This window comes from Pyxicephalus adspersus, chromosome 12 (assembly GCF_032062135.1).
Source record: "Pyxicephalus adspersus chromosome 12, UCB_Pads_2.0, whole genome shotgun sequence".
Taxonomy (NCBI): domain Eukaryota; kingdom Metazoa; phylum Chordata; class Amphibia; order Anura; family Pyxicephalidae; genus Pyxicephalus; species Pyxicephalus adspersus.
The window spans coordinates 6,039,077-6,052,798 of NC_092869.1; the positions used below are offsets into that span (position 1 = coordinate 6,039,077).

The following is a 13,722-nucleotide window of genomic DNA, read 5'->3' on the forward strand; positions in this document are numbered from 1 at the left end:
CGCTCCCTCAACCTCTCGTAAATGATCCCTCCACTGAACAGTCAGAAATATTATCCATGAAAGTTTATTTATTAAACAAATTAAAAACAATATGTTTGTCTCTGAATGGCATCCAATCACATCAAAGACAGAAGACTTACATCTCATGATTCATTCAATAGTCTCCAAAGCAATTTAGATTTTTCAGTTATTTCATATTGTGAAATTACTTAAAAGAGAAATGTGTTTGCTGGACTGGATCAAATTGTCAATCAGTATCTGTTTGGCCAACACTGTTTTAGAAAAAAGGTTTCTTTACATTTTCATTGTTAACTTGAATTTATATAGCACCAACATATTCCAAAGCGCTTTACAAAGTCTATAGTCTTGTCAGTAATTGTCCCACAGGGGGGCTCACATTCTAATATCCCTATCATAGTCATATGTGATTAACACAGGAAAAGGGCAGTTTTTGAGCAGAAAGGAATTAATGTACCCTTATGTTTTTTGGGATGTGGGAAGAATCCCACACAACCAGGGGGAGGACATGCAAACTCCATGCAGACCTATGTCCTGGCCAAGATTTGAACCTGGGACCACGGTACTGTAATGGACAGAGTGCTAGCCACTGAGCCAACTGTACCAAGTCTTTACAGTATAAAAAAATGCATATATTTATATGCAGCAGGTGGCAAGTGAATTCTCTTATGGGTTTCATACAGTGAAAAGTTTTGTTCCCATTGGCCCCAATGCCCCTATTGTATGCATTAGTAACATATGGTAACAATGGTAAGAACCTCATCGATCAGAAGGACACACATTATCCAGCCCTTGTGGGATAGAAGCAGCACTTGTCGTGCTACAAGAATAAGACTAATTCACTTACCGGCCATGACATTCAATGTATTATTTTATGGGGCAGCTAGAAAATTTTTTTTTAAATATTTTTTTTTTCTTTTATTATGGAGCCATATGTTTTTTTTACTTGTATGGTACATATCGCTTTAAATTGCACAAAACAAAAACAAATTTCTTTTCCTCTTTTCCGTGATCATTGCCACACATGGTTGTTGTTAGTTTACTTGTTTATTACTTTTATGTCTCTCACTGTGCGGTGCGTATATGATCTTGTTGGTGTGGCTTTTCTTCTTTTTTATTTCTCTCTGGTTATGTTTGATCAAGTGAGATCATCTTTAATTCAACCACATAAAACAAATTTGTGCTGAGTTAGTTATATGGGGAAGAGAATCCCTTTACAGAAGGGCAGGCCATGAACCAAGAGAAGGGGACGATGTGCTCTATGTGACCCTTTTACTAGAAGGTTATGAACTCCCCCTATCAATGCTTATATACACTAATGTCTGCTGTACAGATTACCCTCTCCATTGTGATCTTGTTACTTTGTCTTGTCCACATAAAGTATAGGGCTGCACTTGTATGTACATTTTATTTATTGCATGGAGGGACGATGTTTAGCTTGATAAATACTGACATCTAGTGGTAAGAAGATGTAATGACTGCACAATGTCTCTGAATCACTTAGTCATTCTTTTTCTGTCAATCTGTTTGCATCTGTTAGAGTTCTGTAACAAGTCAGTGACATAAAGAGGAGCAATGAGTGAACAATGTACTGGTGCCTGCTGAGGTCCTCTGAAGATTTGGGGGTGCTTAGTATGGCATGTGCCTCTTCCCACTGCTCTTCTATCAGTAACCCCCCTCCGCTACTCTTCGAATCGATTGTAGCTCCCTGTTCACCGCACCACATAGCAGTATTTTAAGTTTCCTTTCACTGCGCTTCTCAGCTGTATTTAGATCTCTAAATTGCTCCTCGCATCTACCTCCAGCCCCCGCTGGACCGCTCCTCGCACCTACCTCCAGCCCACGCTGGATTTAACCGCTCCTTGCACCTACCTCCAGCCCGCACTGGACTGCTCCTCGAACTTACCTCCAGCCCCCGCTGGACCGCTCCTCGCACCTACCCCCAGGCCCCGCTGGACCATTTCTCGCATTTACCTCCAGCCCCCGCTGGACCATTCCTCGCATTTACCTCCAGCCCCCTCTGGACCATTCCTCGCATTTACCTCCAGCCCCCTCTGGACTGCTCCACACTCCTACCTCCAGCCCCCGCTGGACGGCTCCTCGCACCTATTTTCAGCCCCCGCTGGACCGCTCCACACTCCTACCTCCAGCCCCTGGTGGACGGCTCCTCCCAACTATTTCCAGCCCCCGCTGGACCGGTCCTCGCACCTACCTCCAGCCCCCCCGCTGGACCGCTCCACGCACCTACCTCCAGCACCCGCTGGACCACTCCACGCACCTACCTCCAGCCCCCGCTGGACGGCTCCTCGCACCTACCTCCAGCCCCCCCGCTGGACCGCTCAACGCACCTACCACCAGCACCCGCTGGACCGCTCGATGCACCTAACTCCAGCCCCCGCTGGACCGCTCCTCTAATTTACCCCCAGCCACCCTCTTGCATTGTTCCTTTTGAACAACGTCCCAGGTACTGCTCCTCTCCTCTACTTCCAGCCCCCTCTTGCTTTTTTCCTTTTATCTACTCCCAATCGCCCCACGTATTCTCTTCTCATCTACCTCTGTACGGTTTTCTTTTTCCCATTTCTCTTCATGCCCAGTTGCTCCATTCCTCTCATAAACCCCCAGTCCCCAATATACTGCTCCTCTCATCTACCTACAGGTCAGCTAACACACCTTGTTTCCCAGATCACATGACCCAGGACCAAAGTGCTGGATCTGCTCTTTTCAGGTGATAAATCCGCTTCTGTTCACTTTAACACCTCTGCTGTTTTTCTAATGCTGCCTGGCTGGTTAAATTGAACCTAATTTTAGATGGAGTGACTGCACTTTATTGCCATTTGTATCTCTGATTGGGGCTGTAGGTCATCTCAGGTGACTGACTACATTACCATGTCTAGCAGCCTTGTTTTATTAAGAATTCTGAAGTCTTCCAAGTCCTTTGGAAGAGGAAATGAAAAGAATCCTTTGAATGGGGACACAGACAGCATTTAAATGCTGGAAGTGGAAGTGATACATACCCTTTGGGGACATGGACAGCACTTTTTTTTTTTTAAATATTTTTTAGCAGATTTCGGGAAAAAAGTTAGAATATTTGTAAGGTATTTTATTAATGACTAGTTTACCTTTGGAGAAATGTCACCTCGTTTTCTTTGCGGTCAGCAAGCCAGAAGCAAAGGAAAGTCAAACCTGTCGGAGGCTCTAACTCTTCACTTCTTCCTCCATACCTGGAAAAAGCTTTGGCTGGAGTTTCAATTTAAAATGTAATTACATAAAAACTGAACTGACTGAAAAACAATTAATTCAAAGACACAGGTTTAGATAAAACGAATAAAGGGATTATCTTATACTATATTTAGCCGGTATAAATAAATCACAGGCACAATAAATGTTAATAATAGGCCCAATAGATCAGAGTTGTCAGAAAGTCTATAATGTAAACACTTGCTTGTTCAGCTCGTAGACCGGTTGCTAGGAACGGTCGGATGACTCCGCTCTAAAGGGCGGCGCAGTACAAAAGGTGGACAGGATGGCTTCTAATGAGTTCTGAGTGCTGGGCAAACAGACGGAGCTTTTATCAGGGACGAAGCCATTCTTCTCCTCTTCCTAGGAGTAATCAGCACATGTGTGATGTTCTATAGGATAAATGCTGCCACGTCAGTGGAAAAAGTGTCCATGAATGCGTCTATCGGGGCCTAAAGAACATTAGTCATCTTGTCTACATTGGAGAAAGACAGAGATGGTGTGTCATGGCTGGGGTCAAGGGGCACCTTTGTTGACTTTTTATTACCTAGAAAGGATAGAAACACAAAAAAATGGTCTTCCCTTCCGAAAGAACAGCTCCAGATGGACATCGGGAATGAAAGTGTTATCTGGAAAGGGGGGTCATCTAGGTGGCCTGGTGTTATGGCTATTATTATATAGCACAACAACTCCTTCCATGGCCACCAATATCTCAAATGAAAGGGAACCTACACAGAGAAAGAGTGGTGGGCAAAGATTTAAAAAGGGACCCCTTTTCAACCTGCTACCCATATACAAACACATATTCACTGTTTTTTTCATGCTTCAAGTGCCCTTTAGGTGTATCCAAAACATCTTTCTGGAAAGGGTAGGGTGAAGGTTAAACCCCTGTTATTTATTGAACCCTTTAGATGCAACGGTAATACATTATTAAAAGGGAAATTTCTCTCCCATTGGAGACAGTGGTTACTGGGACAGTTGCCCCATTGGAAGATTTCCCCTCTAACTGTTCCAGTGGCAAATAAAAAAAAAAAAGATATTTGATTTTTTGGGGTTCTTTTTCTTGTTGGTTAATACAACACTTTAGGGTATGAACATTCATTTATGCAATGTTGTATGTATTTCTTCCTCCTTTGGAACCATCTCATGCCTAAATGAGAACACCTGCCTTATTGAGCTCTCTCAAGAATGAATCCAAGGCTTTGGACTGAGCATTCTGAGCTGTCAGTCAGTGAAGAGTTGGGACATCCGATCACAAATTATGGGTCAGTAATGGGGATGGGGGTTCCTAAATGATTCATTGTTCACTCCATGAATTGGATCTTTGCTATAGCAAAAGAAGTTAGGTTTTTCAAAGAACATGTAAGGGTTAAAAACTTAGCATTTTGCAAAAGTGGAACTTTCAAAAAAATAAATACATAAAAAAAAAAAAAAAAAAAAAAATTAACCTATAGGTGTAAAGCCGTCTGCAGTCCTAGTTCAGTCCATCCTGCACCGTCCTGCCTACCTTCTTCCTGGCCCAGACTGGACAGCAAGCACCGCCGTTTTCTGGATTCTTCTTCCTAGGTCTTCTTTTGTCACCCGATCCCACATCAGTCTCATGAGAGACGCATCCTGAAAATATAAACAAAAAACCCTTTTTCCTTTTTAGGTGCCGGTCGGCCCTCAGTATGGTTACAATTCTGGGGCCGCTGGTAGAAAGAAGGAAGCATAACGATGTAGCTGACTGTCCACACAAAATGCATTCACTGAAGCAGCATGAGAACCATTGAAATACAATCTTTGGAAATCCCAACATATTTTTCTTTTTAATCCAAATCTTTTTTTCTTAAAAGGAACACACATCATTACACGGTTAGTTGTTAAAACTTTAATAAAATGATCACAGTATCAGAGAAGCCATTTGATGTTACAAATATATTTCTTTCCTCCCATGAAGTCAGCATAAAGTACAATATCTTAGTTTAACGTGATTGATGATGACATATAGGAAAACGTGCTAGCTGCACTCATAAAACAGAACCATAATATCACAATGGAAATAAGAACAGCATGGGTAAAGTTCAACAGTGTTCAAACCGATACAATATCAGAAAATGGATAACAACAATGAGATTCGGTTCCTTTAGGAAAGCACCATAAAAGTCTGGAAATATAAAAATGATCAGCAATCTCAACGATGTCCAAGACAATTCCTCAATTCCTGGACATGCTATCAATTTTTTTTTTTTTAACAGGCCGTGACATCTATGAAGAGTTCAATTATTTTCAGGTCAGCTTAGATAGTTGTCACTGCAGTTTAAGCAGTCAGTCATTTTTCTATCATGTATAGGCAACCCTATGGGCTGGATCAAAAAAAAAAAAAAAAGCCAACAATGGACCCCGGCCTTGACAAAAAAAAAAATTTGGACAAAAATTTACTAAACGTCACAGATGTATCAGACCTTTTCCCTAAAACGGTGCTGCCCAGGTATGAAAAACCAACATCTGTTCACATGAAATCCTAGCTGGATGGTAAATGTGAACTGGCACCATATTTCATCAACATTTTGCTGTCAATAGAGAGGGGAAGTTAGAGCAGTGTTTCTCAATGTTTTAAACATGGGGAACCCTTGAGATAACTTTCAGGTCTTCAGGAAACCCCACCTATAATTACTATATCCACAGCTCACAGTATATTAGTATGATGGTCAGTTGGAAGAATGCCTCTTACATTGCTGGCCATCAGGATCATCCAAAAGATCTTCCAGTGCAGTGTTCTCCTCGGCCCCTTTTAGCCGGGTGCACCACGGGGCACATTTCAGTAACCAACCGGCTGTTTATGGGTGGTTACTGAAAACTTTGGTCACAATACGGGGCCACCATCCACCAACAATTTCTTCCCACCGAGTTTAATATAAGTTCTGGGTTAAGCACTGCAATGAGAACATATTTTAAGTGATAACTCCCTAATCAGGGTTTTTTTCCTAAAGTAAAGAAAGTCACCCCATGAAATGCACATAGCAATAAAACATGAATATGAATTCAAACCATTCTATCCAAAAAGTGTCCAGAGATCCACTAAAAATAAAGTAACTTTGCTTTTGGATTTAGAAACTACTAAAGCAGAGCAGGTGACCATGCATCTCATTGTTCCATAGTTGGTTATTAGGGTTTGCCAGTCCAGGTTTGCACCCAAAAAGCAAAATTTTAACTTCATCAAGTGCCTTGGCAGCATTGAGGTGGCAACACAAATTATGTGACAAAATGATGTCTTTCTTGAAAATTCTAGACAGAATGCCAAGCTCCTACATTACCTTTATATTATGCTGGGCATCTAATAAAAAGAATGTGGCTTCAAACCGTGGCTTCAAACTTAATGACGTTTCTTTAGGATATTCTTGACACTGTGTTTAAATCTGCTCATAAGATTTCTAAAGCACTGTAAAGCTTTATGAGCCAACAAGATAAAATAATGCACTTAAAAAAATATTTGTGGGAATATACACAGGAAATAAAGTAATCATTTAATGGACAGCCCTATAAAGACTGAGTCTCCCCACACAGTTCCAGATACAACTTTCTTTTTCAACGTGTGTGCATCGCCCATTTAAAATCACTCCCGCTAAGACCGATGCCTTTACTGACTTAACTGGCAAGCCTCAGCTTTCTATATGTACACAAAATATAAAAATGACACCTGATGTTGTCAATGGTACATTTATAGCTGCTTGCAGAGCAACTTTTTAAGGACATGAGTGATCTGAAAACAACGAGGACAGACCAATCACTCTAGACAGTCAGGATTATCATATTGGATAATATAAAACACACAACATCCCTGAGATAAAAATAATCAACAAACTTGGACAAGTGCAAAGATTGGACCTACGCCCACAGTCGCCCAGCTCCAGGACATTGGCCATGGTCCTTACGACAATGAAATGCTTTCATTACGAAGCTTAGAAAACAAGTGCAGCTTGTTTTAAAGACGGAAAGTGCCGGTTGATTTAACAGCATAAAAATACTATGTCAGCAAATTCATGCTATGAGGTTCACCTATTCTCCAACTCTCGGAAATAAAATACAAATAAGAATCTAGGTAAAATGTCCATGTGATAGAAACACAATAAAACGTCACACTCTGAGTAACCAAAAATAAAAAAAATCAGCTTAGCAGCAGTCTGTCGAGTGTCAGTGTGGTCATTTCACTTGGCAGTTGCAATTGTGAGAATTTGTATATGATTATTTTGCATTCATGTGCTGAAAGTATGTACGTGGTGAAGATCTTAGGGTTCAAAATCTTCTGAGACGGCATGCCATTCCTATGTGGTTTCTTTGGGACACACATGGGTTTGTATACAGGCCATTAAAACTTGCTCAGTGCTTTGCGTTTCCATTTATGTGGTAAAAATTCTTTTTTGAGCTAGAATCCCTTTTGGCATTTAAGACCTGTAAGGCATGGTCTTTCTGAACACGATATAATGATGAAAAGTTGGAGAAGGATGGCGAAGGTGGGTTTTCCAAAAGGTTCTTCTGACACTGGTCAGCTTCTGTGTCTGAGACCTCTGTAGACTCTCGATGTTTGCGATATCCGGTGTAAAAAAAGGAAACTTCCTGGAAAGAGGGCTTCAGATCCTCTTTAATACTCTCCAGGATCTGAATGAAGGACGGACGGTTTTTAGGATTCTTCTGCCAACACCATCGCATTAATTTGTGTCTGGAATAAAACAGTAATGGTGTAAATGTAATCAACATCCCATTAAAAGAAAACGAAAAAACAAATACATACAGTCAAACCTAAAATTGTTAAGTGCAATAGCAAATGCTGGAAAGTTGAACAACCCAATAGTTTCATCTCTTTCCAGGAAATCCTTTTGCTAAGATCTCTGTGTTAAGACTATTACAACAGGTTTCCACCATTTATGCTGGATTGTTTATTTATTAATTATGTATATGTAACAGAAAAAGCTAGAACACACAAAGGTGGATGGAAACATCCTGCTGAACACAACAAGAGTTAGGAGCTAAAACGAGGATCTGTTGGCTCAGGAAACCAATGAAAACTTCAACTGGGAATGAACCAAATCATTGTAATAGCAGTCCTAGCATTGGGACTGTTAAACCTAAAGTGCTTTCCAGATAATGATTCTCATCCAAAAACCAAACTTTATTCTTTCTGGAGTTACCTGTGATCAGCACTTAACAGACTGCCAAAATGATTAAGTTATGGATCTTTCCAGTAGATATTTACTTTAGATTTAGAATACTCACAATCTTTCAGGACAGTTCTCTGGCTTTTCCAGTATTCCGTTGTCTATTACAAAGTGTAGGACTTGCTCATTAGCCATGCCTTGGTATGGCTGCTCTGCTAAAGTAGCAATTTCCCACAGGACCACGCCAAATGACCTACAAAGAAAAAAAAAGAACCTTTAGCACCGTGACACAAAGCAAAGGAACTCTAGAGCTAATCATGTCGAGCAAACATGTTAACATTCTAAAACTCAAACTCAAGTCAAACCAAATTATTTGTTTTCCATTGAGTTGGAGAAAGGTTTAAATCTGTCCATATTTGAGATGCCCCCCAGCCTTCTCAAAGGAAATCTCCTAAAAGTTTTATTCTTTTACACCCTACTACCAAACATACAGGAAACTTGTTGCATGTGTCCACCTAATTTAATGGCAACCATTCCACATATTCCTTGTGATATTCATGGCAGAAATTACCTTAAAAAACACTTGACCCTGTTATTTTTTTTCACTAGTTCCTTTATAGGAAGATGGATATTTTATAGACCTGACCAAAGGACTTTGTATTACCAATTCTGGTGCAATGCCAAACAGTGACGTATGTGGACAGCAGAGGAAGCATTTTGCAAGAACTTAAATATCAAAATCAGCAACTGAAAACTATTACCTATGGTTGTCCTTATAATTATCCAAAATCCCATCTGCATATCACAGCATGCAAAATACCAGAAATGAAGAAAAGGCAAAAAGCGGTGTACATGTCCGTACAAAATACCTGGGTGTAAGCATGGATCTTTTTGAAAGGTCCTGTAATACTTTTCTCCAATGATGCTAAAACCATCTCCTTAATAAGTCATCAGAGCATACATACCAAACATCTGAACATGGAGTGAAGATTCCATCCTTAAGAGACTCGGGAGACATCCATCGTACAGGAAGTAAGGACTTGCCGCCTTTCCGGTAGTAGTCCGTTTCATAGATATCCCTCGTCATACCAAAATCTAGGATAACAAATTCAGGTTTATCATAAATGTTTCCGCCAATTACCAAGTGTTCTTCTATTGCTTTAAAAAAGATCAGTACATGCTTTTCTGATTCTAATGGGCAACCTTGGAGAAGGTAAATCAGCACAAAGAATCAGTAGCTGTACGGACTAAAAACTTCAATGTAAAATCTTTTGCCAGCTGTAGGAAATACATGATTTTTTTCCTACACACAAATGAAGCAAGCAATATATTAAGGTTGGAAGCGGGATCACTGCTGCTCCTAACTGAATGTTACTACCTTACTGTTCCCATCTGCAGGTTCTAAATGAGGAAAAAATGCCCTGCCTCTATCAGGGTGGCCATCTTTATGCATAGACCAAGACCTGGTATATCAGTAATGGAGGAAGATCATCTGCAAGGTGACCATATGCAATAACAGGGTATAGTCTCCCCTCTGCTTGTTAAATATTGTGAGCAGCTTTGTTTTTCTTTAACATTATCCATCTATAAATGATCCACAGATACACTAGTATATTTTTTGTTAGGTTAGCTATTATAAGGAATCAGTCATGTGAAAATATAATTAGAACCATTGTTATTAACTTACTTCTAGAAATGTTAATTGCCTGGATGGTATTCTGGTTTGAATCGCTGGCCTGGAAACAAGTGGACAGCTAAAAAAGTCAGAACACCTCATCTGCAAACTTAATGGGGCTCACAGACTTCAAAGAATAAAGCCAGCAGATTAGCTAGAAAGCCAAGTACCTAACATTTCCAAAAGGGGATTTTGTAATGACAAGTTTATTTCAACACATAGTGAACATTTTGGCTATATATCAATAATGCAATGGATCAAACTCACGTAGACCTTCTCTTTTTCCAGCGACCTACCTCCTATCTTTACCGTGAGGTTCTCAGACACCATGCAGTTCCGAGCCGCCAAATCTCGATGCACAAATTTTTTGGCGTTTAGATAGGCCATGCCATCCGCTATCTCCCCAGCCATCTGTAACATCTCTTTCAAGGATGGCGGAGTCACATTTTGATTGGCCTGTGATGAGAATGAATGTTGATGAGAATTCTTCAATCATCAATGGCTAAAATGCTTGGGATGAGCTGATCATAATTTTTGAATGTTTTACATGGTTATGGCCGGAACAGTTCTGCTAAAAGCAACTATATCCAATTTAATACAAAGCAACAACCTTTGGACAAGACTAAACTGTACCTCTTCCTCCGTCCTCAAAGAACGCAGGTAGCTCTTCAGGTCCCCTCTTGTCATCAGTTCCATAATGACTACGGCTGGTTGCCCTTGGGACACAACACCAAGCAAACGGACCTGCCAAGCACAAAAACACATTTTTTAGACATCCTAAATATCTAATGTGTGGACTGTAACTTCATAACCCCATTCCATTCCCTTTATACTGAATGAGAAGTAAAGGATCGACATCTGGGAATAGACCAAGTCATCGTATTGTGCATGTACCGATTATGCACTGGTGAATTATTTATAGAGTAAATAACATTTGATGCTTACTTTTTTTTTTTTAAACATAGGTAAAAGCTTATTTCAGTTTTAAGTTTGTGACCTTTGAGTATGGAAAGGTTGCATTTTCTGTCAGGTCTTTGCACCCCTTGGGCAAATTCCACTTCACTTCCTGACCGAGTGACAGACATTACCAGCACCGGAAATTAGGCAAAATCCCCCCCAAAGACCCAGAAAGCAATAATATGACCATTTATAATCATTTTCCAGACCATTTTCAAACTCAAAAAGGTGATTTCTGACAAAAATGTGATTGTTTCTGGTTCAGCTAACGGAAATGTGTGTTTTCCTCAATAAATAGAGACTTTCATGTTAACAGTAAAATGAAACAGATGCAAAGGGTTTAGTATCCTTACCACATGGTGACAAATGAAAGCTTTCATTACAGATGCTTCATTCAGAAAATCTATCCTCTCCCGCATGCTGGCCAGCTCATTGACCGTCTTTAAGGCTACCTTGGTCACGGGCTCACCCTTTACGATGTCTTTGGCAATGCCTTCATATACCATGCCGAAAGAACCTTGTCCGAGCTCTTTGATGATCGTGATTTTCTCTCTTGGGAATTCCCATTCATCCGGAACGTACACTAGAGCATAGAAACAATGTCAGCATTGTCAGCAGATACAGGCCGGCTAGTACTACAGCATGCAACTCAACCTAATACTAACGTGACTCAAAGATGCCCTAAAATATGATACTTCCCCAGCAGGTGTTGACCTTTGTTCAGATCTTAAGGAACCTGAATCCCAGCACTGATCTAAAGCCAATATTTTAGTGAGTTCATACAAATGTAATTTGGGTGTAAAGTTAAGCTTCTAATTGATGATTTACACATCGTTTGCATCCTTTTCAAGATGCAGTATGCTGCTTTTGATTTGAACCCCAGTAATAGACATGGCTATTAACAGACTACATAAAGTTGTTCAGAGGTTTAATGATTGGAAGCTTGGCACATAGGCACCTTGAGGAAGGAAATATTTTTTGTGCATTTATTTCTATTCCCATACTTACTTTCTGCAGCGCTGAAATACTCTGGATTGACTGATGCATACAAGGTCCCATTTGGGTAGCCATCATTTTTTCTGTAAAGAAAAGCAAAACAACCATTCAATGAAATATCCTCCATATTATCTATAGGACCTAGGAAACCCGTAAGACCTAGGAAAACTAGGGTAAATGAACACCCTATAGCAGTGTTTCCCAAACAGGGTTCCTACAGAGAGTGCAATGCGCAGTTTGTGTCTCCCAGGTAAATTTAGGTGACACCATTGATCTTTTTGGCTATCTGTACAAGTAACATTCTTTCCACTGGTCAGCAATGTAAAAGGGATTCTTCCTACTGAATACCATATTCATTTACTGTGAGCTGTGGATATAGTAATTATAGTAGGGGTTCCCTGAAGACCTGAATGTTATTTTAAGGGGTTCCCCCAGGTTAAAAAGGTTTGAGAAGGTTTGCGCTGTAGGATAAAATATATGAAATGTGGTGATGTAGTTATACTTATGGGTGCAGAAAGTACACGTGGCAGCTTCACAGGTGTTAAGGTCACCCATGTTATGGGGAGAGAACAGGTATGTAACATACAAGATATCTGTATGGGGCAGTGGTGCAACTATGGTGTAATTATGTATAATAACAGAGAGAGTAAAAAAAGAAAGCCTGTGACAATTTAGATCAGTTGACAGACACTAGGTAATATTTCAATAAAAGAGAACAATCTTTAAATATTAAAAATTATTTTCAAAATTTCATAAACATGTTTAAGCCGATATGAAATTTTAGTGATTGCCTATTCTTTATGACCAATATAAACCCAATGATTTTAAAACTTGGAGAGGACTTGGTAGATTTATAACTTTTAACATTTACAAGAATAGAAACATAAAAACACAGCCACTACCTAAGGTGGGAAAGTTCCAGCTAATTCCAGAACCACATACACAAAAATCATTTCACTTTCTCCCCACCTGGCAGCATTTTCATATTTATTTTCTGAAAACGAAGCTGATCAGAAAGTGTAAACAGCTTCTGTTTATTATTATTTGTGAATAACTATTTAGGAAGGGGTGAGCGGTTTTATAGTCACGTACTTGCCTTGTAACATTCTTCTAGGAAAATAAACATGGTTACTGACAACAAACTACATGTGTCAGAACACAAAGGATGTTGGTAGGGGCTGGGCGTGAGCAAGCTCAATTTACGGTAATCTGCAGAGTTTAGAAGTTTATATATACCCCTGAAAACAGAAGACGAAGTCACCTGCACGCCAAAATACAAGATTCTTGCTTTAGACCTCAAGGCAACATAGTGACTTAAGAAGGGACCCTGCGCAGCCCGAAACAATAACTTTGATATGTCGTGACAGTGCTTTTACAATAAGGCAATAATATTGTACTTCCGAGTACCGGTGACTTTGACTTCAGTTTTCATGAGTTGTACATGGCACCATCTGTGGTTGTCACTTCAAGCACCCTTCCTCCAAACTCACCCTAATTTCTCATCCTGGTCCCTTGCCAGCACAGATATCAGGTGCAGGGGCCACAGAAATGTCCACGTCATACCATGCGAGGTACAATAAAGTGTGTAACAAGCATAGGTGCACTCAATGGCACCCCAATGCACCTTGTTTGTTGACCAAGCTGTGTGATGGCGAACAAAGTTTTTTCACCTCTTTTCATGCACAGTCCTTTGAATGGACTACC

The 13,722-nt window shown here is 40.2% G+C and overlaps 1 protein-coding gene across 1 annotated transcript in view; it reads right to left on the minus strand.

The window, feature by feature from the left end:
• Nucleotides 1-5,110: 5,110 nt before the first annotated feature.
• The window catches only part of INSRR (insulin receptor related receptor), a 46,058-nt gene continuing 37,446 nt past the window's right edge, over nt 5,111-13,722 (minus strand). The window contains exons 15-21 of the mRNA XM_072428682.1: nt 12,031-12,101; nt 11,376-11,605; nt 10,699-10,809; nt 10,362-10,521; nt 9,356-9,485; nt 8,509-8,643; nt 5,111-7,954 (exon numbers count right to left, since the gene is read on the minus strand). Of these exons, the coding sequence (XP_072284783.1) occupies nt 7,615-7,954; nt 8,509-8,643; nt 9,356-9,485; nt 10,362-10,521; nt 10,699-10,809; nt 11,376-11,605; nt 12,031-12,101 (1,177 nt within the window). The 3' untranslated portion in view covers nt 5,111-7,614. The remainder of the gene's footprint in view (nt 7,955-8,508; nt 8,644-9,355; nt 9,486-10,361; nt 10,522-10,698; nt 10,810-11,375; nt 11,606-12,030; nt 12,102-13,722) is intronic.